Consider the following 23970-nt stretch of genomic DNA (forward strand, 5'->3'; position numbering starts at 1 on the left):
AAACTGGAGCACTGTTTATGACATCAGCCACATGCTGTGACAGTGAACATTTTTCATACTGTGTGACCAGTTAAGGAGACAAGTCAAGCTACTCCTAACAGCAGAGTCCCCCGTCACAGACTAATATTATATGATCGCCACGCAACATTTAGTTAAACCCCAGCAGATCATTCTCTCTTACACTGATAACAAAATAAATCAGTAATGGCTTTGACATCTTCACAATTGTCTGTCAGATTTAACCAAATTGAAGATATTAGAAACTAATTCAAATTTTCAAGTCAATAAATCAACAAAACATTTGAGCTGAGACAACACTCTCACTGCAACAGCTTCTTAAAGATGACGAACATCTGTAAACAACTGTAGAGGGTACTGTAATTTTACTGTATGTCATTAAAATGACATAAAGACCTTGAGGTAACAGTGTTGAACTTCGACTAACACTGATAATTTCTAAATATATCAAATAACCCATACACTGAATTATTTTTTATTTTGTAAACCCAGGTCATCTTGTACCCTTTTCAGCTTCACGTCCTCTTTGTTAATGCTCCTGCCTTTTCTGAAATATCCTTTCATCTTCACATACACCTCCCCTGTGGCTTTTCATATTTACCAAACTGTCTTTAATCTTTCATATTCTAGAGTTTTATTTTGCTTTGGGGTATTTCTTGTGCATGCCCTCCTGACAGTTTTTTTGATAGTATTAGGCATTGTTTGGATTTCATGTCTTTCTTTCGCCTGTCACTTGCTGCCATGTTTGCTTCATGGGCCGCATTCCTGCTCTGTACATTAAAACAGAGATTACTGACTTTTATCTTGTCATCTGTCAGATCCCCGCCTTTGAGTCAGCTTGAGCTCGTGTATAATATGGTTGTCTCCCTCCTTTGAGGGTTTCCTCTCACCTGAGCCTCCACTTATCAGTTTTTTCACTCTTCCCTGTGAATATTTGTGATGACACTGTTATGACTACTTTAATCAAATATATATGTTTATATAATCTGTATTTTCTTTCACAAGAATCATTAACAGGTTAATAATCCAATTAAAAGAGCTGTGAAAAAAGTAAATGAAAGACAATGTACAGTTTATTTGTGAATTAGTGCACTAATAATTGCCTTACGTTAGATTACAAGGACTTCACTACCCATAATGCTCTTATAAGTTATCTAGCAATGTAAAGATATTACTTTCTAAACACAAGAAACTAGTTAAGCCTGTGAAATATGTGTATTTCTGGTTTACATTGACTAGAGAAAATGTCTCGTTTCAAGCGTAGGGTCTCTTCTTGTTTTGGAGCCACTGTGAGATAGCAGTAATTCCCTTTGCAGTATCAAGAAAATTACCCGAATACATCTGGAAAAATAGCGGCAGGGCTCACTCAAACAGACAATGATTACGCTTCTGCAGTTCAGATACTCCAAAGTAGATTTAGAAAGAAGGTTCTCATTGGAAATGCGCATGTGTCAAAGCTAGTGAATCTCACTCATCCAGTGTTGGTGCACTGAGGCAGTTACAGTGGGGCAAAAAAGTATTTAGTCAGCCACCGATTGTGCAAGTTCCCCCACCTAAAATGATGACAGAGGTCAGTAATTTGCACCAGAGGTACACTTCAACTGTGAGAGACAGAATGTGAAAAAAAAAATCCATGAATCCACATGGTAGGATTTGTAAAGAATTTATTCGTAAATCAGGGTGGAAAATAAGTATTTGGTCAATAACAAAAATACAACTCAATACTTTGTAACATAACCTTTGTTGGCAATAACAGAGGTCAAACGTTTACTATAGGTCTTTACCAGGTTTGCACACACAGTAGCTGGTATTTTGGCCCATTCCTCCATGCAGATCTTCGAGAGCAGTGATGTTTTGGGGCTGTCGCCGAGCAACACGGACTTTCAACTCCCGCCACAGATTTTCTATGGGGCTGAGGTCTGGAGACTGGCTAGGCCACTCCAGGACTTTCAAATGCTTCTTACGGAGCCACTCCTTTGTTGCCCGGGCGGTGTGTTTTGGATCATTGTCATGTTGGAAGACCCAGCCTCGTTTCATCTTCAAAGTTCTCACTGATGGAAGGAGGTTTTGGCTCAAAATCTCACGATACATGGCCCCATTCATTCTGTCCTTAACACGGATCAGTCATCCTGTCCCCTTGGCAGAAAAACAGCCCCATAGCATGATGTTTCCACCCCCATGCTTCACAGTAGGTATGGTGTTCTTGGGATGCAACTCAGTATTCTTCTTCCTCCAAACACGACGAGTTGAGTTTATACCAAAAAGTTCTACTTTGGTTTCATCTGACCACATGACATTCACCCAATCCTCTGCTGTATCATCCATGTGCTCTCTGGCAAACTTCAGACGGGCCTGGACATGCACTGGCTTCAGCAGCGGAACACGTCTGGCACTGCGGGATTTGATTCCCTGCCGTTGTAGTGTGTTACTGATGGTGACCTTTGTTACTTTGGTCCCAGCTCTCTGCAGGTCATTCACCAGGTCCCCCCGTGTGGTTCTGGGATCTTTGCTCACCTTTTTCATGATCATTTTGACCCCACGGGATGAGATCTTGCGTGGAGCCCCAGATCGAGGGAGATTATCAGTGGTCTTGTATGTCTTCCATTTTCTGATGATTGCTCCCACAGTTGATTTTTTCACACCAAGCTGCTTGCCTATTGTAGATTCACTCTTCCCAGTCTGGTGCAGGTCTACAATACTTTTCCTGGTGTCCTTCGAAAGCTCTTTGGTCTTGGCCATGGCGGAGTTTGGAGTCTGACTGTTTGAGGCTGTGGACAGGTGTCTTTTATACAGATGATGAGTTCAAACAGGTGCCATTCATACAGGTAACGAGTGGGGGACAGAAAAGCTTCTCACAGAAGACGTTACAGGTCTGTGAGAGCCAGAGATTTTCCTTGTTTGAGGTGACCAAATACTTATTTTCCACCCTGATTTACGAATAAATTCTTTACAAATCCTACCATGTGAATTCATGGATTTTTTTTTTCACATTCTGTCTCTCACAGTTGAAGTGTACCTCTGGTGCAAATTACTGACCTCTGTCATCATTTTAGGTGGGGGAACTTGCACAATCGGTGGCTGACTAAATACTTTTTTGCCCCACTGTATATGATGAATGCAAAATTCAAATTGGGAGCCTAGAGTCAATGGGACTGGTATTGGATACCTGTTAAAGATGCTACTAGAGGACATGACTCTTGGTTGTAGCTGTCAGAATTGAGCAGAAGATAAATGGAAGGTGGTGGATGTTCTTCAGGACTATCAGAGTGAATAGAGAACTTGGCAAATGATGACCTTGTACAATCAGACAAAGAGCCTCTCTGCTCACAAGCCATGCAGGAAATCATCATCCTCCAGTGACATGAAACTAAAGAAACCATGAATGGCACCCATCCATGCGCTGAAATCACATTTGTAGAAGATGAAGAAGCTAGGCAGGCACTTTGTATGATTCGGAAATATACTGCAAGGCAAAGGACGAGTCATTTGTAACATGTGGAGGCTGGCATCACATATCTATTTGTGAGGAAAAATGAGGCACATCCATGTACGGAGTCTAAACAGACAATGTCATTTTGCCAGTACTTTCCCATCAGAAAAGATGAAGCCTGACAATGAGAACACTCTGTTGTTGCATTCTGCCAAAGCGTGGGGGGTAAGGAACACGTGTAGGATGATAGTCTGTTTCTCGCTTTATGGAGGAAGTCAGAAGAGCTTTGATTGTGACAATGCAGCGATGGTGCTGGAACGACCAATCATCAGACAAGGGACATTTAACCTCTGCACATTTGGCTCTGTAACATGTGAAGCTCAGCTTGGAAACCATCTGGCATAAACTGCAATATACCGAAATAGAAACAGCTGCAACCTCTCAAGTGTGCACTTGCATTAAAGGTTCACCGCGATTTCACACAGAGGGAGGTGAAGAAGTCTAATATTTGCACACTTCCCTGGCGATACAAAACCTAACTTTTTGTGGCAGCTGCTCACATTGCTAGTGACAGATAATTAAGGTCAGATACATACAGACTGGTGTCATTAGATTATAACCTTGCACGGGCAGTTTGGGACACTGTAATAATTTCCATCATGAATTCTGAAAATTTAGGTCACTGAGAATCACAAATGAAAAGTCTGGGAGTGAACGAATGAATGAAGCTGCTCTGACAACAAAACAACTCTGGGCAACTACCGCACTGGCAAGAAATGGTTAAAAAGGTTTGAAAAGAAAATCAAAAAAGATACCAATGAAGTGATGGAGGACAACTCGACAAAAGGGATGGTGAGGATGTGCAAAGGAATAATAAATCACTATTAAACATTCAAGCGTAATACCTGAAAAAGGATAAATTAGTCCCTGAATTTAGGAAGTCCCTGTCTAAAGGAGTGCTTCTGCACATATCAGCATCATAACTGGATTGGGATGCTGGGAGATTTCTGTGGTTTATGGCACTGTTAACAGGAGCTGTATGTGCTCAGAATGACCAGGGCAGTGCCCAGCAGAAGGAAGGACATTTAACAATACCCAGTGGTGATAAAGACCATCAGAACCTCACTTTATGTGAATGACTTTATGCAAGTTTGCAGGAGGTGTCAGTGGCTCACTCAGTGACAGCAACATGAACACAGAGTCTGCTGCAGGCATGGCCCGCCTGTTTAAGTGAATAACAGGCTCTCTAGACCTGATAGTGAAGCAGTAGATCTCTAAAATTCACATCACTTCACTGGCAAGGCAGACATTTCACACATTTGTTTCAAGGTAGATGTTTTGCTTTTAGATTTAAGGCAAAGGTTGGACAACAGAAAGTGGCACCACTTCCACTGTTGTTGATTTCGGAGGATTATGCAAAATCATCGGGGCGTATTATGCCAGAGATCCAGCTCCCTTTCAGCTGGATCTCTGGCATAATACGCCAGAATAACGTCAATGAACCACAAGAGTTCAGTGTTCAGACATTACATAAAGTTTTGTTAGCAGTCCAAGAGTCAATTGTATTTCAGGGTCCATTCACTAAAGAAAATGCCTGACTTTTAAGTATATGTCTCAACGAATAAATTCCAAAGTAATTAGACTAAAGTAGAAAAATCATATTGAAAAAAATGTGAGGTGTCACTTTTTGGAAAAGCAATTTGTTTGAAGAGTACAAAGTGTCAAAGTGAGGGTACAGTGTTGCGCTAACTACCAGCTGGTGAAGGATGACACAGAGAGAAAGACCAACAGAGTAAAAGAGAGAGAAAAAAGGAACTTTTAGTGCTCTTGCACATCCTCATATAGAAAATCACCAGACAGTCAAGTGCTGAGTGGACTAACACACTCTTATCCTTAAATTTTAACACCTTGTGGGATATGCTGCAAAAAAAATAAACTCCCCATGTTCTCTCTTTTCTTCCTTAGCCATCGCTTTCTTTATTCGCCGTCTTCCTCCCCTGCTTTTAGTTCAGCTCTTGACTCCTCAAAAACCCGTTCCCTCATTTCCATGAGAATTTCTCTGCGCTGCCCTTTCTGCTACGGGGAAGCTGCATCAGACCTGTGCAGGTGGCTGATTTAGGTGTTTTACAATGGAGCATAAATTACATAAGGATAAGTGTGTGTGCAGTAAAATTGATGAGTAACAGTTAGAGTTTGATTTCTGCTCAGTCAGAACGCTGTAACCTTGCTAAAAGGATGGGATGTGAAGCTAATTACATGAAGGATGGCCTCCAATCATGCAATCTTCAGCGTGTGCTTTAGTGTGTGTGTGTGTTTGCAGTTGTCACCTGAAGCAGTATTGATGGTCCTGACAGCCTCCCTGGTGCTGACTCTGTTATTAGGGGGATAGTCAGGGACAGTGTTTTCGTAGTGCTTCCCTGACATCCGTGGACTCACTTTGGCAGGTAGATGACTGAAAAATAGAGAGATGGAGAAGGATGGAGAGGAGGGAAGGGGGAAAAGAGAATTAGATAAAAAAGTGAGGAGGAGGAACGGAGAATAGAAGACAAAAAAACAATAAAATGCCTTGGATTTGGAGAATTGGCTTACGCACGAGTGATACAAAAGAGGAATGAAGGTGAGATAGAAGGTGATGAAAATGTGATGAAGGAGATGAAAATTGGTTTCTGTGTGTGCGTGCAAGAGTGACAGATGTTTTAACCAAAGACGATTTGTGCTTGAAACACTGCCTGGTTCCCATTACAGCCGCTGACAATCTGAGTTTTACACATAATACCGTGACACATGTGCACAGTCACGAACAAACACACATGTGCACATTCCCAATTTCACACATAACAGCCAGCGATCCCCTCATTGGCTCACCCTGATTGGCTGTGCTGCTCATCAATGGCATCCACGGCACTCTCCACAGAGCTCAGGAGAGACTGGATCTGATTGGCTGACTCCTTCAGCAGGAAACGGGTAACAAATTGCTCCACGTTGGTTCCCCTCTCATACACCTGGAGAGAAAAAAAAAGGATTGACAGCGTGTGTCATATATAATTTGAGTTGTTCTGTCAAAAGATGTAACATCAAAATGTCTGTGAAGTCAATGTTTTCTTCCCCTTTCATCATGTCCTTCACACATCACAGCGCAGCACTGCAGCCTTCCTGTCCGTTACTATCCTGAAGAGACTTTTCAGCTCAAATCTTATTTTGCTTCTTCCTTGCATTCATTTAATGGTTGATTTGCTTCTCGCAGTGGACAGACAGCAGATAGGGAGGCAAAAATAACAAGTAAAAACAGACTAGTGCACTGTATTTGGAGAACTTGACAGCTGGTAATGGATTATTGGATAATGAACGACTTGAGACGTCTATACAGACAGTTGATTATTTGACTTTGTGGATGTAGTGTGTTGCAGCTGCAGTGAAAAAGGAAAGGTTGGTGTCACTGAAACTTTGAGACAAGCGTTGTCTTTCACAAACGGCCACTACTGTGTGATGCTATTCTGCTGTGTGTGCTAATTACTGTAAATGATATATATAAATAAAGCTTTTACTTTTAGAATTTAAGAAGCACTTTTGCCTTAAAGGAAATGTTGAATTATGGAAATCTTGTAGCCCCATAGGGACACGAAAATGTGACTTCCTACTTCCTACTGTTTCAGTTCAGATTCAGCAGACAAAGACACGAAGCCGCTGAAACAATATTCTTCTTCTCTAGCAATACACAAAGGCATAGCAGCAAGAAAGGCGAGGGATCAATAAAGTCATCAGTTGTCAGCATCATTCACCGTTCTACTACAATACTGTTCCACCCGATTTACACCAGCCGCCTTAGATGAAGTGCATCAGTCTGTTGGTATTCAGCTTTCCCAGAGCTGTTTTAAATTGTGTCATGAGTGGCTATGAGTCCTTGAACGAATGCATATTTAAAATAAATGAGAATCCAATAATAAACGACAGACCTGTGAATGTGGAAAATTTGGAAAAGTTTTTAATTTTTTTTACCTCAAACATTTTCAAAGACAGAAGCTAAAAAAAGACAAGTGACATCCTAGTGAACGCATCAAAGCAGGCGTCCCTGAGCTGCTCCGCTGATAGTGTGAACACAGCAAACTGGCAGAGGAGTTGAGTGTTTCAGATAAGACTGGCACTCCTGCTTTAACTCTGATGACCTTGTCACAGCGACCACTTAATTATTTAACGGCGTGAAGGTGTGCTTTAAATAAATTTTAAAAAAGCCAGTCCATTCAAAATGAGTCGCAGCACATCTGTCAGTTCTGGATTTCAAGCTGTGTGTATGAGGCTGTACTTTACAGTTTACTGCAAGTTACAGTTTGCATTTAAAGACTTTAAGGTAGTGTTTTGGTTTTTCTTTGTTCTCTTTCTCTCTCAAAAAATTAATCTAAATTCTAAAAGATTGACATGAATAGTTCATTTTTGCTCCAAGTTGGGAACATTGGCATGTCAGTATAAGAAATTGAAGAGTTATTTCCAAGGCTAGTGGTTACAGTATATGTAAACATGTATGTAAAATAAAGCGAAACTAATAAGAGTATGTTTCTAAAATTTTAACCCTCATTATTTCTACTGTACCAATATTTGACCATATGATTAAGTAATTTAGGTCCTGGTAACCCATCGCGGGCAAACTGTGGCTCTTACCACTTGCTGGTTGGGAGTTTTGTTCCCAATTGCCCTGAAGATCCTAAATTGGACCAGTAGAAGAAAATGCATGGAAGTGTTTTTATTTATGCATATTTGAAACTGTTTTAGTCAGAATATAGAAGGAGAAATACACAGCTGCAGCTCTAACATATTTTATAGCAAAAATAAAGCCCAATAAATCATAAACACAGTAGCACTAGGCAGTCTATTTGATGAATGTGCCATGTCTGGTAAACTTAAAAGTAGAAAAATGAAAAGAAAAAAGCATCAGGCTGCATTTTAAGAATAGATAAAATCTGGTAGTGGTGGTACTGGATCTCCAGGGAGGAAAGCATCAAAAAAATATCCATCCATCCATCCTCTGGAGTCTGGAGCCTATCCCAGCTACCGTAAGGGGGTGGGGTACACCCCGGACAGGTCGCTAGCCTGTTGCAGGGCCAACACGCAGAGATAGACAACTATTCACACTCACATTTACACATATGGACAATTAACTTAACTGCATGTCTTTGGTGGGAGGAATCTGATGTACCCGGAGATAACCCACGCAGACATGGGGAGAACATGCAAACTCCACACAGAAAGGCCCCGGCGAGATTATGGTGCGTCAAAACTAATCACCTGGAAACATTTCAAAGTCAACCAAAGTATTTTCCACCAACTCATGGAGCAACTTCAGCTTAATTAGCTAACTGGACACAGTTGAACCAATTTGCTTCACCCAGATGTCTTCAGTCTGCAAACTTAAGAGATGGTGACAGAATTTGAATTCTATTTTTGCTGCTAACGTTGGGGCCTGACAGGCAACGGTGACAAAGAAATAAAACTGCCAGCTTTCATGTACTGCTTAAGACATGTTTAAGGCCAAAACCTTTTCAGAATAATACATGAAAACCTGACTATTGAACACCAGGCCATAACTGACTGCACATGTACTCTAGAGAGTGGAGTCAGTCGGTCATGTCAGCTTTACTGTCAGGAGTCACAGTGCAGTGATTCAGGAAGACAATTAAGGTTCCTGTGCATTCACCCATTCTCTGCTGCACTCTAATCAAAGACAAACGCTCCTGTGAGACAGCGAATCACACAGGCCTCTGTATTGACTTCCATTATCATAGTCAATGACTTCCACACATGCACACAAGCAAGCATACACTGAAAGAGCCAAACTCATCCGTATCTGTGTGCAGAATAGTCCAGTCAGCTAGTTCTGATTTTCAAAAGCATCCAATAAAAGCTCAACTATCTGTAAAACAGCAACCAGATTACAGAATTTAGGCTTGTCGTCCAATTTGTACTTACTGTTTTATTCAGGAGGCGCCGATGACACATTAATGACTACCACGCTGAGATTCAATTATTTAAGAGGGATACACGTCTGAATAAACAGAAATGAAAAAGGAGAATCTTATCAGTTTTATTGAATAGTTTATGACGGTGTTGCGAGTCAATTGTGGACATTTAGTCTTAAAATTGGAAAATGCTGATAAAGTCTTGCCATTTATTTGATATATTCAACATGCTTTGTCTTTAGTTAGACAAGCTGAGTTCTAGCATTTATAGCAAACAAAAAAAATATTGGTAGGAAATTCCCTCTGGGTAAATGTAAATGCATGTGCCTTATAAATCAGCAGATTTGCAAGAAGGATGAGCTAAGATATAAGAATTATGATGGTCGGTAGAGGCAAAATAATAGATGAAGGCTGAGATATAACTGCCCTTAGCACAATTATCCAAATGTTCATACACAAAACAGACACAAGATTTAACACAAGTCAGGGCAACTCAGGGGGTTGGGAAACTCATCTGTAACCGGAAGGTTGCCAGTTTGATGCCCCCAGCTCTCTCTGTCCTGGTCGTTGTGTCCTTGGGCAAAACACTTTACCCTACCGCCTACTTGGCCAGAGGGGCTGATGGCGCGATATGGCAGCATCGCTTCTGTCAGTCTGCCCCAATGCAGCTGTGGCTACAACTGTGGTTTGCCTGCACCAGTGAATGAATGAATAGTGGAATTGTAAAGCGCTTTGGGTGCCTAGAAAAGTGCTATATAAATGCAATCCATTGTTGTTATCATTAACAGAGCCATTATCCACAGACTGGATGGAAATGAATGGATGTGTCACAAACAACAAGAAGCTTATTTGTTTCCTTGTCGATACCGTGTCACCCCATACATATATATTACCATATTATGTCGTTGTAAGTTTTTAAGCATTGATAAACCTAACATGAAGACAGATTTCAATCTCACATAAAATGGAAAAGTGCATGAGCTCATATGAACGTGTATGCAAGATCGCTGATCATAAATGTAACATTTGGGCACTACTTGCAAAGGTTTGCATCAAAGCAAACCATGAAAATAAGATTTGACAAACTGGAGAGTTGTAAGGACACACAAGCTACCAAGAATATGAAGTATGAAATTTTAAAGGCACTGTGCAGAATTCAAAAAATTCTCAATTTGGGTATCCAAAAACATGCCACCAGTATAACTTCAGAGAAAATGGAGTGCCTTAATGGCCAAGGCGTTTAAGGCCTAACAGTTCTGTGGCACACCATTCCACATCTCTCCCTCTCTCCCCCATTTTTTCTGTCATTGCTGCACTAAAGAATTACATTTATTCAAATTAACCGATGTAAACATGAAATTGAAAATCACGATTAGTGTAAAGCAATGCACAGAAGTGTGTAAAACAAAAGCAATGGCTCAGCTCCATTTATGAAAACCTGCCACACAGAACAGATACAGCAACACTACAAGAGGCCCCGGGGCTGTAAACAGTATAACAAATATATTTTTATGCTATTACAGTTGCAGGCAGAGTTTTTTTCAGCTTTTTTCACGAAATCATTTTCCAGGACATTTTCAGTGACATGAGGCTGTTATAAGAGATCACGTTTGTGTCCTTACTGAAAATGTCCCTTTAAATTTTAGCCACTTCAAAGTAAAAACACATTCCTGACAAGTACCTTGACACAGTGCTGTTTTAAATACAGCGGGTGCTGACACTGAATACTGGCCCTTTTTTTCCCTTTGTAGAATTAAGTGAAGAAACTACTGCATTATTTTTCAACGCCACTAACAACTCTACTTTTAGTGCTTGATGTATGTGTTAACAAGGTTAACCGAGAAACAACCTAAATAACCTTTTTTTATTGACCATTCTAAAAGTACAGATGGAAAAATACGACCAAGAAGTCAGCTGCTACAATGCTAACAGTACATAAAGCAACTGTTTCGTAGAATTGCCGATCTATTTAATGCTGCGAACAGTCATTATGCATCCTTAAAGTACAAAAGTAGAAAATTTACAGATACATAAAGTTCCGACTAGGTGGTGATAAATACACAAAGCAGTCAAAACACTGTGCAGGGCGTTTTAAACTGTTTTAAAGATCATGACTTAACAATGGAGGCCATCTGATGAGCCCCTGTATGATACCAGGCTGTATAACATGTGCCATTTTACCAGACATTAATAAAATTTGGTTTAACACATCTGAAACTATCCAAACTTTTAAACACATTTTCACCAGTTAATGATGTTAATGCAGCTCAAACAGCTGCAGAACACTTTAAAATATGCAGTGAATGCAACATGTTTTAGGTAGCGTGTATATCCACCGTGGTCCTCCCCATTCTTCCTCAGTTATCCTGCCCCCTCCTTGCTCCCTCTTTCAAATGTTTCACATGGACCCAGCTACAAAACCCAGGATATGAAAACTGTGATCTATAATTCACACAGATCACTGACCCAGGAGGAGATACACCCTCCCTCTCTCAGCTGGCTCCCTGAACACGACCTGGTAATTAGCTTTGTGTATTATTCCTAGCATCTATAAGTGTGTCTTTATCTCATAGATAAACTGAGTTACAGTGTTACTGTGTTGAAATACAAAGCTCTCCTTCAAACCGTCACGACGGTGAGGCTTAACATTTTTATTGTATTTTGATGCCTCTTCCAAACAGCATTGTGCCAGAGACTTCCTATGAAATGATGCATATGCGTAAAGCAACAATATGCCCTGACAGAGTTTTTATTCCAGCACGGAGGTGGCTTTGTTGTTAGAAAAATTAAAAATAAAGGTCTTTCTTTAACTTACCCGGTTGAGCATGAGACTAATGTGGCAAAAGGCTGCAGGAGCCTGGGTGTGATTCTGCCCCACTGTCCAATAAAAGTGAAAAATAGTCCAAAAGTATTTTTTTCAGTAAAACTAATTTATTCAGTTACTAGTAAGAGACTGCGTCAGGGAGGTCACTCAGTCCTTTGTATGTGCCTGTGATATTTCATCCTGCTCTCTTGCATTTCCCTCATTTTCTTAAGGTTACAACAAAACTCCTCGTTAACAACCTACGCATGTGTTCAGCCCCCCCACCCTTCTTCTCTCTTTCTGACACACACACACACACACACACACACACACACACACACACACACACACACTTTGTAGCAAGATGGAGGTGGCTGATTACAGAAGATTGTAGGTGGTAATCAGTGATTACAGAGGTTGTTCTAGTTAGGGGAAATTATTCCACCCTCAGCCCGTCCCTGATGGGGTCACAAAAGCTTTGTGGAGAGGCAGTGGTGACATGTTCATCTCCAGTATGATTGACACGAGTGGCTACTCGTGGCTACAGTTACCTTCTGTTATGACCTAAGGCAAACCAGGTAGCATAATGCTCTCTTCGAAACTGTGATAAAAACCTGCATCCCGGTAGAAACAAACTATAAGAATATCACCTCTGCTTCACATCCAAGCTCGAGATCTGGGGCAGCAAATTAAAAGAAATATAGCAGCATCTGAAATACATTATTAGAGAAAATTATAAAACCTTTAATGAATTCATACCAAGGATGCACTGTTCGGCAAAGTAAGAACTTCTTCTTACTTCTTACTCGATTTGCTTTTATGTGCCTTGCAAAATTGACTTCATTAAACTCACTGACTTCATGCAAACAACCTCAGTGCAGTGTGCTTTGCAGACAACATTAGGCCATTTGCCATATGCTTCCCTTGCACTTTAAAGCTACACATCGACTTCATTAATTCTAACAAAATGGGAGAGGAGAAAAGAGGTTAACCTAAGAACCTCTGCTCACAGCAGCATCCACCAAGATGTAATGACTGGGTTCTGCATGATGAAACAGTGAGTGGCTCGCCCATTTTAGTAAAGCCCCAAATCAAGTTGTGATTGTGGTGCTGTTCAGTCTTAATAATGTAACAACGGTCTTCACAGTTCACTGTACATCAGGGCAGAGACAAAGCTGTTGCTGACCATCTCTCAGACAGATGGCTGACATAGAGGATGTAAGTGTTGGTATCGATCCACTGATAATTCGTTATATCCTTCAGCTTAGCGTGAAGGAGCACGATCAGTCTCAAAGGAGAGAAATTGAGTGAGAGCTCTTAGAAGGGAATGGATGTGCAATCAGGTTTGAAAAAAAGAGACAAAAAAAAGCTCTATGGTATCATGTTAGATAAACAGCTGGTGCAGTGGTGGGCTGCTTCAGTAGGTCCTACAATGTTAACTTAACTCTTTACCCTTTGAAAGTCAACCAAAAGTAACCCTTGAATTTTTTTCTGACACAAGTGGTTTCTGTCTGTCATATTTCAGGCGTGCTTGTAGAACAAAATGATCGGGTTTGCATCAAAATGTAGTGACACTTGGAATAACCCGGAAACTATTCTAATGGCCGTCAAACCACATCTTTATACACATATACTGAAGTGTTACAACTTGTCATTAAGGTTACACGGGAGGTCCTTAAATGTCGTCTTTATGGGGGAAATATTTAACACCGTTGTGCAAATTTCTATGCTTTTTGTTTTTCAAAATAACATTTTAAAAACATTCAATTAACTCTGGGTGACCCAGCGATTTCTTGCAGGGATCAGGCCCCAGCTTGTGTCCAGGAAGCATGCTCTGCTACATGTCACCCGTCGCTTGATGCCTGATTTATGCTTCAGTGGGAAATTTACTTAGGATGTAACCAGAAACCCCTCTTAATCCTACATTGCAACCTTCCACATAACCTGGCAAGAACAACTCCCGAGAAATATAACTACATGTCAGGTCAGTGCAGCACACTGTGAGTCTGATTGGCATGGAAGAAAAAAAAGATTATTAACTCATTCACTGCCAGCCATTGGCAGTGAATGAGTTAAACCCATTGACTCATTCACTGCCATTGACGGCTATAGACGTCAATGGCAGTGAATGAGTTAACAGTCATGGGGAGCTCAAAGTTTCATCATAAGAATAATAAGACAAGAAGAAAGTCAAAAGTGTCAAAGTGGTGAAACACAGAGCGCCTGCTACTTTGCTACCCTGAGAGAAGAGAAGAGAAGAGAAGAGAAGAGAAGAGAAGAGAAGAGAAGAGAAGAGAAGAGAAGAGAAGAGAAGAGAAGAGAAGAGAAGAGAAGAGAAGAGAAGAGAAGAGCTCATATACCCTGTGAGCAGTTTCCTGTCCCTGCACTTCCTTTTAACTCTCCTTCAAACTGCTTCAGGACATACAACGCCCACATCTCAGCCTACCACTGTGTGCTCTCTGGAGACTTCTTTGGCTGACTATTTTTAGATTACTTTCTATTGGTTTGATCTTGTTTGCCATGGAAACCAATAAAAGTTGTTTATGTTACCAGACGTCTGAGTTGTCTGCCAGTTGAAGTCCTGTTAATTCCTTTCATTTCACAGTTAAAGACGAGTCAAATTTTATATCACAAGTCTCACTGCAGACCCGACATTGTCTCCCAAAGCAGGCCTCTACCTGTGGGGATAACAGAAGTTTGATGGATTGGAAAGCAGAAGCATATCTCCCTGGCTGGTCTGCTATTCGAAAACCCTGCCTCAGCTTCATACATCAGCCAATTAAAATCGTATCAGAGCAACCTCAGTCAATATGTCTCCAAGCAACACAATTTTAGCTGCATGGAAGCTAGGTCTAAGCAAATACACCTGTAACAGGGAGAAACATATTCCCCATAAATGTCTATTCTCACCGTCTGCGTCAGTAATCAGATTTAGCTGCAGTCAGTCAGTCTCCAGTCTCTCTCTCTCTCTCTCTCTCTCTCTCTCTCTCTCTCTCTCTCTCTCTCTCTCTCTCTCACACACACACACACACACACACACACACACACACACACACACACACACACACACACACACACACACAGCTCAGCCTGTTTTCCTTGGTTATTACTCTCCACTTTCCTTTTTTTTTTACTCCCAGTGACCATCTTCTTATTAAGACATCCCAGCTGCACTGCTAGCTGACCACAGAAAGCTCAGCTGAGTGTGTACACTGTGTGCACACGAGTGTGTGAGACTGAGCACTAATGGTAGACTCGGCTGGCTGACCACCCGCTTCTCCTCCACTGAAAACATCTACCAGGCCATTAGCATGACACTAAACTGAGGGTGGACACATACACACAGGGTGCACCGCCATAATCTACTCTCTCAGTGGGATTTTGTGGCCATTGCACAGCCACTCACCAAAGGAAAAAAGAGAGAGAGTTACAGTCTTCAAATGTTTGACTTGTGTTCTTTCCGTGTTTGTATTTGGTTCAATATGCAAATTAGACCCCTGGTTTAGGAGCCTTGCTTTTAAAGCACAGTTGTGGGTGCTAAAGAATTTATCTTTACGGATTGTTTAACCATTTAAGACCTACCATAGAGCCAAGTCCACCAGAGCTTAACTTTATATTTTTACATGCTGTAGTGCCATTTTTGGGAGCATTTCAAGTTGCCATACATCAATACAACCGTTATATCCCAAATTTTAATAATATGTATCCATGAACTCCATAGTAACTGCATAAATTGCAATAAAGTACAATAAACTACAAAAAAAATTGATAATTGTTTTTTACATATATTTCTAGTTAGAGAAATTTATGAGGTTTATCCTTCAGAACTGTAAATACAAAAAAGTTGCACAAAACAGCTTCCCACCACAGGAAATTTATTTTGAGTGTCTTCATAGTTTTATTTTTGAGATACACCAATTTTTATATACTGCAGGAAAACCGAAAATAAATATTATAATGCAAATTTGCAAAAAATGTGCATCAAAATAAACTATTTCCAGCAGTGCAATTTGAAACTATACAGAAAAGCATAAAGTCAAACATGACTTTATGCTTTTGAAACTACATTTTCCGCGAAAATGACATCACTTGCGGTTTTGAGCAGGTAATGGCGGACATGCGCTGATGTCTATTCCAACGTAGAAAGTGTTATGAACAGCTGATCAGATCGGCAAACCGTGTTTCTGGACTATTATGTTTTTGTTGCTGCAAATGCTTTTTACGAAATATTTGCAATGCCCTATGTGGAAGGAAACCGTGATTTAGGACAAACTGATGGAAAAATGTGAGTACAAGTCCTCCGGTTTCATATGCAAAAAAAATTACTGCACTAGCCTATGTGGTTGCAGTTCTACCGGAATTTTAAAAATAGTTACTCAAAACGGAGCTTGCCCGCTCCGACCGGTCTTGAAGGGTTAAACAAAGATGATACAAGATACTTTTGAGAAAGCCACAATAAATCAGTATTAATCATAATTTATGTGATCATGCACCTATAGGAATTATTAGATTAAATGAATGAGCATTTTGGCATAAAGGGGAAGGCTGTTATCGTATGAGACTTTCTCTTTAGCTGTAGTTCCCACACACCGTGAACGCAGTCTCAAATAAACTGATGGACTGACTCTCTACAGTCACTTTGGCTTAACCATGTACCTAAAAAAATAAATATTGTGGGCCAAGGTGTTGATAGTCCCCTCCACAAACTACCATCCATAAATTCAAATGCTTTGGGACAGTCCTCACTGACACCCTTTTTCTGGAGATGGAGCTCAGTAGTCAGATTGGAAAAGCCTCTACTTTTTGTTGAAGGCTGAACAAAAAAGGTGTGGATAAAATCTCAGGGCTGGTGTGGTGATCATACTGCAATACGGCAGTCAGATATGGACATTGCAGGCTCCCAAGCAGTCTGAAATATTCTGTATACACAGTCCTCCTCTCAGGACTCTCCTGGGTTAGTAATATGCAAAGTATGGAAATTGAAAAACACAATATAGAGATTGAAAAAAAACCCTATACTTTTCCTCTACAAAGGATATTAAGACTAGTGATACGCAATAAGCAAGTAACAGAAAATAACCAGAACAGAATCACATCAACACAAGGCTATAAAAATGTATTTTAAAAGGGTTTTAGAAGAGGTTACCAATTCCTTTAAACTTAAGTCTCTAAGTGGAATTGCAAGCAGGGATTCACCTGAGGATGTAGCTCTCTGTCACAGTGTGTCGTCTGTCCTGTATCCCTCCTCTCACCCCCAACCGGTCGACAGCAGACAGCTCTTATTCTCTGAGCCTGCTTCTGCTGGAAGTTTTTTCTCGTTAAAAGGGAGTTTTTTCTTCCCACTTTCCCAAAGTGCTGGTTCATAAGGGCTCATTTAATTGTTGGGATTTTCTCTCTATTAATGTAGGCTCTTTACCATACAATATAAAGTGCCTTGAGGCAACTGTTGTTGTGATTTGGTGCTATTCAGAATTTAAGGATGTGAACAATCTCACCTATGTAAACCATAGACTGTATATAAAAGATGGGTGTAATCACCATAATATAATTCAATGGCTTTGCCACATTTTGAGGCCTTTCAGCTTTAAGGCGACCTTTTTTGTTTTCAAGCCAGAAGTGACAAGCGAGTGCTAGGTTTTGAGCTAAGGCTAGCAAGCTTAGTAAGCAAGCTGCACCCATTGACTGAAACATGTAGCATCAGACCCTGCTAACTGGCACTAAGCAATATAATCATTAAAATACTTGAGTCTGACCCACTGAAACAAGATTATAAACTTCTTGGACAGTTTGCACCACACGGCAGATAATTCTATTAGAAATACTTAAAATGCACCAGTATCACAAAGATTAGGCTATATAGGAACCATGTTGTGAAATTAGCTGTAAAAATTGTAATTATTGTTGTAACCAGGTTATAAGCATGGTGATTTTATCAATGAAGTTGGGCATTTTAACAGTCTATGACAATCTATGGGGTTGACTTGATTTGGAGCCTGACTCTAGTGGCCTTTGGAGGAACTGTAGTTCTTGGCACATCACACTGTTTTTGTTTTTTGTTTTTTTCAGCAGCAGAGTGGACACATGAGCACGAACAAACCTTGAAACCAACACATGGGAAGCCTCAGCTGAATTTTTTACAGAGCTTTGAAAACTAAGAGCTGTTTCAGAGGGACAGGAAGCTGGCAGATGGGTAAAAAGCCAGTGTGTAAGGCATTTTGTGGACACTGCCAGGAGGACTGTCATTCCCAAATGAGGTAAAACAGCCATAGCCATAGCCATAGCTCCAGCAAAACAGTGGACAACCAAGAGAGATAATCTAATGGTCCCCATAATTACTGTTTATTTTTTATCACAATTTTTGATGCATTTGTTCCAGTTAAAAATATATATTTTTTGGTGGTTGGATGTCACTCAAATCATTGAGGCACCATTTTTTAAGGCAGTAAGTAGTTTCCCTTTATTTAACTACATGTGAGCAATGGAAAGCAGATCTAAAGAGAATGTAGCTGCAAGTCAATGACCAGATCTCACCAGAAACTGATCATTTTTCCACAACCAGAAACCTACAGGGAAACTTGTACACCATTACAATTATCCGTATTAATTATAACATAGACACATAACCATGACATATTTGTTTTTGCAGTCAGGACTGAGGAAAGCTATAAAAAGCAAAAGATAATACATCAACATTTGGTCTATTGGAGAGATCTGACTGGTGGAAGTGACTTTTGGAAGTGTGGAAGTGGTTAACAGGAGGCAGCATGCCTGAGTTTGTTTCTAAACAGAAGGCAAGCTCACAAACAGGCATCAGAATCATACACACTCTTCAGATAGCATGCCAGCATCACAGGCCCACAGAGAGAGAGAGAGATGGGAAAAAATGAAGGCGAGGAGGAGGATGGAGGTCGAAGGCGGGGAGAAACAGGAGGAGGATAGGAAGGGGGATGGGAAAAAAGAGATGCAGAAGAGAAGGGAATAAAAGGGATGGAGCGACAAGAGGAATGCACCGCGTGCTGTGTTGAGCTTTCTGTTTCATTTGTGTGTTTTAATTTCTCATTCAGTCAAATCTGGATTAAATCAATGAGTGGGGTTCGATGTCTCTCCCTACTCCTTTCACCCAATTATCCATCCATCTCTCCATTTTTTCCTCTCCTTTTCCCACTCCCACAGTCCTCTGCATTATTCATGCGTTGGGTGTAACCTCATCAGTCAACATACCGACAAAACAACACACACACACACACACACACACACACACACACACACACACACACACACACACACAAACACTGCCAGTTCTGCCTCTCCCTCCCTCTCTTACATACACTCACAATCTCACACACAAATTATTCACATCCTATTCAGTCAGCAGTACACTTTGTAGATTTGTCAGTCACATGTCCACCTCCACTTTGTAGAGACCTGCAGCACTTTGACAGGAGACAGGCAGGTACAGGTACATATAAAAACACATATATAAAGCTAATACAATAACACAGCAGCTGATTTGATCCATCTGAAGTTGCCTCAAGGCAAGGAATTATTCCATCTACAGTATTGTTTGGTAGAAAAATGGGTGATGGAGTGAACTATGGCTACTACTGTAGAAGCTGCTTTTAGTGATGAAAATGAAAGGGATGCAGAGTCTGAAAGTTCAAAACCAACTGGCACTTTGTTAGCTGTGTGTAAGTACAATAAAACACAGCAGGATACTATTGTTAAGAAATATATTGTATATATTATTTATTTCATAAAATAAAGACTGTAAGACAAAGAGCTGTATGTCTGTGAAGGTTCTCAGTCATCCTGGTCATCGTAGTCTAAGGAGCTTGGAAAGAAAAGCGTCTGGACTTCTTTGAGTTGCTTGAAGATGTTTCACCTCTCATCCGAGAAGCTTCTTCAGTTCTAAGGGTCAAATGGTGGAGAGTCCCAGATTTAAAACTAGTGAGTGTTTCCCCCCAAAGAGGGACAAAGGACCCCCCGATGATCCTCTACCTAATCACATGAGCCAAGGTGTGAAAGCGGGTGTGGGTCACAATCAGCCAGGGTTTCGGGTGAGCTCATTGTGAAACCTGGCCCCACCCTATCATGTGATTTCCTGAGGTCAGATGGCCCAGGATGTGAGTGGGCGTTAAGGCGTCTGGGAAGGGATCTCAAAACTGGATTATAGATGGCAGACAGTTGGTGTCGTAAACCACCGCCTCTGTTCAAAGATGGTCACTCACAGTGGACCTAATTGCCTTCTTTCACTCCTCTTTCAAACCATCTGTCCTCTCTGTCCAAAATGTGAACGTTGGCATCTAAAAAAATAGTCCATCCATGCCAAGATTTCTCTGAAACTACACCGAGGCACAGCTGTGCCATGAGCTAAATGCCAACATGCTCACAACTGTACTACCATACTGAACATGTTAGAATCTGAACATCAGAAAATAGATAAACAATGTTCCCTGTAAGTTTGGCAGGGACAATGGTCAGGAAACAAAATATTTTAAAAAAATTTGATCATGTTGGTATAGTTCATCACACTGGATGGAAAACTAACCCTCGGATGTCTTACTTGAAGGCTGGACTATTGTAATTCTTCATTATCAGGATGTCCCAGTATTGTAGCCTGCAGCTGATACAAAATGTTGCAGTGTGACTGCTCACAGGAGCTTGAAAGAAAGCTAACTTCTTTTGACTGGACACATTCAAAGCCCTTCATGACCTCATAGCACCAGAAAATTGCAGCAGAGCTCTTTATTCTTAGACTGCAGGCTTGCTTTGTAGCTCCAAGAGTTACCAAAAGTAAAACTGGAGGCAATGCCTGCAGCTCTCAGGGTGCTCCTCTGTGGAACCAACTCCAAATTTGGGTTTGGGAGGCAGACACCCTTTCTTTGAAGATTAAGATTAAAACATTTCTTTTACTGGATAGCCTACTTTATCCTCGTTTTTTGTCCATAAAAGGAATCACAACTTAAAAAATGTTTTCAGTGCATTTAGTAAAACTTGAAACTACGGAGGCTGAGGGCCTTGTATTACTTGCCACCTTTTTCCAGCCAAAGGATTCACCAACTGATTACTGATTTTAGGTTTGAGGTACAGCCCCACTCTGAGTCTGACTCTATCTCTCCCTTCATCCTTGGAGAGAAAGAGTTGTTTTTGTAGGGGGGCTGTTATATATTTAAGATTTATAATTAGGATGAGTGATGACTGGTGTGAGTTGAATATATGTAACATATTTTATGGAATTCATCTTATTGTGAAATTAAAACTTCGGCTATACACAAAAAATTGGTGCCAATCCATCTAGGTTTGGCTTCAGTTAGTTAAGAGTGAGAATAAAATGCATTCATGTTTGCGGTTTTGTCTAGTTATGTATTATTAGAATTTTTTCAAAAACAAAACACTACATTTTTGGAAATATTTGTGGGTGGGGTTTTTTTTTGTACTACTTGAACACTAAAGCGGCCCTCCAATGAGATGACAGTGCCAGCAGTTGCCCACAGCTCATTTAAGTTTGAGACCCCTGTTTTACAACCTTCATTTTCCCCCCCCATTCATTCACACATCTACACTTCTTGTCACACTCTCACCACACCCATTCTCCTCATTCCATCTCTTCAGCTTTCTTCCTTGTTCCCTTCCCTTTCTTGTCTCCCCATTCTTCTTCATCAATCTTCCACCTCTCTCTCTACTCTCCTCACCCTGTTCAGGCATTATTGTGCACAGACCAAAATGCCTCCCGCTCCCCTGTGATCCGCTTCACCTTAATCTTCATGAAGAAAAGAGAGGATGAACAGGATCAGGTGTGGGGAAAGGCAGCAAAGGTTTGGGGGTGGAAGAAGACAATGGAGCATAGATGAAAGAAGAGAACACGAGAGGGAAAAAAGGCACAGAGGAGAAAAGATGGGGAGGAGGAGTCGGATGGAAACAATTTCTTGAGCAGATCATTTAAAAATCTGCCCTAACAAGATTTTAACTGCAGGAAAAACTACATGTATGAATCTGCTCCTACAGAGTTGTGTTGGCTAGCTCAATAAAAGCCTGAAAGCTAAAGAGAGTGGCTCATTAAACACAGCATGTATGGTCAGGAGATATGACGAAACATTCCTCTTATTACTTATTACTTATCTCCACCTGCTGGACAGAAAGCCAATTAAAATAGTTTTCTGGAACCACTTCTGACTCTGATAGTGCCATAAAGGCTTTCAGGAAAAATAGAAAACAAGATGAATAGTTCAAAGAATCCTGGATTTGAGGCATTTCAACACATTTTGGGTTATCCCTGTGGACTGCATGGTAGTTGCAGTCGTCACCGGGGAATCTGAAAAAGAGTTTAGCAACAAACATGAAGGCAGACCTTCTGCAAAGTTCTCTCACAGTTTTCCCCCCTGCTTGTAATACTTGGACGGGTGCATCTTTGTTGTTGTTCACAAAATTGGGGCCTTACTCTTTAAATCGAGTTTTGCCAAAGAGACCACAGAAAAGTATGAAACCAAACAGGGCCCACACTCCTTGGTTCTATCTGCCTGCAAACACAAAACATAACGGGCCAAGCTTTTGTCCTAACAAGCTGGCTCCATGTAGACTGACATCAACTCAACCTGTATCCATGACAACTGTCCCTAAAGTATCCAGCCTCCATGGCAATTGTCACCATAGTAACTTGAAAGAACACTTGAGGTGATGCCATGCTGACATGAGCCACAGCAGGACAACAGCTGACGCCTTTATTTCTTTACTGCCAGGATAATTAAAAAGTTCGAAAAATTCAGTGTAATATAAGTTTTGTGGACTTTACCCTCTGTTAGAAACCTACTTAAAAAAAAAACTAGCAACATCTCTATCATGTAGCTTTCTCTAAATTTGAACAAATGAATAAATAATTGTATGTAAGACACAAGAATATGCTGAACTGGACAATCAACTAATTTTTCTCCTCGTGTTAAAAGTATTAATCATGCAAAGGGACAGTCTTGGACTCGTGAACTGTGCGTGCATTTCCAAGAAAATCTGCTAGGGACTAATGTGATATGTGAGCGTTTGCATTGTGATATATTTTAACAATAAATTTACTAAAAACAATTGTGTTACACTGAGTTAAAAATAAAAAGAATTGGATTAACATCACTTGTGTAAATTGGCTCATAAATGACTGCAGTCATCCTCTGATAATAGGATTATCATTTTGATTCGCTGTAGCAGAGAATATCTCCATTGTGTCTCTGTCACAATTTGTTTATTATTTCTCACAGGAGGACCCAGTATGCAGACAACAGGAAACAGCAGATGGATGGGGAAAAAACAAACAAACAAACAAACCAAGGAACTTTAAAAGGACTTAACAATAAAGGTGCTGCGCAATGAGAGAAGAAAGCCCACTGAACTAATACGATCCAAAAAAAAAAATCAGGAGGCAGCAGAAGAAAACAAACAACATGAAGGAGAGCAACAGGTGAACTACGACACTAATGAGAGTGGGGAAAAGAACAACGGCGGGAAGTAAAAATGGGAAAAAGGAGCCAACCTTCAAAATAAAAAAAGCAAGTAACCTGAAAGGCAGACTGAAAATAAACTCACACAGACCACAAGACAGATGAAGATTGGGAAAAAAAACTTGAGAAAGCACAAAGAAAGAATAGCAAAAGATTTATAAAAGAAACCACAGATCATTAAAAAACCTGACAGTCCCATTAACTGGTGTCACACAGGCAGGTAAGAGATATTATGCCGAAGACTAGAGAGGCATGCTACAAAGGAAATTCAACATAGCAGGACTTCTT

The 23970-nt window shown here is 40.6% G+C and overlaps 1 protein-coding gene across 1 annotated transcript in view; it reads right to left on the reverse strand.

Annotated features, from left to right (window-relative positions):
- Positions 1-23970, reverse strand: part of necab2 (N-terminal EF-hand calcium binding protein 2) — a 146870-nt gene that overhangs the window by 76428 nt on the left and 46472 nt on the right. The window contains exons 6-7 of the mRNA XM_085280523.1: positions 6314-6450; positions 5776-5900 (exon numbers count right to left, since the gene is read on the reverse strand). Coding sequence (XP_085136649.1) covers positions 5776-5900; positions 6314-6450 — 262 coding nt within the window. The remainder of the gene's footprint in view (positions 1-5775; positions 5901-6313; positions 6451-23970) is intronic.

The sequence above is a fragment of the Mchenga conophoros genome, linkage group LG7 (assembly GCF_057382185.1).
Source record: "Mchenga conophoros isolate Kocher_MC1m ecotype Shallow Benthic linkage group LG7, M_conophoros_male_GT1.1, whole genome shotgun sequence".
In the NCBI taxonomy this organism is placed as follows: domain Eukaryota; kingdom Metazoa; phylum Chordata; class Actinopteri; order Cichliformes; family Cichlidae; genus Mchenga; species Mchenga conophoros.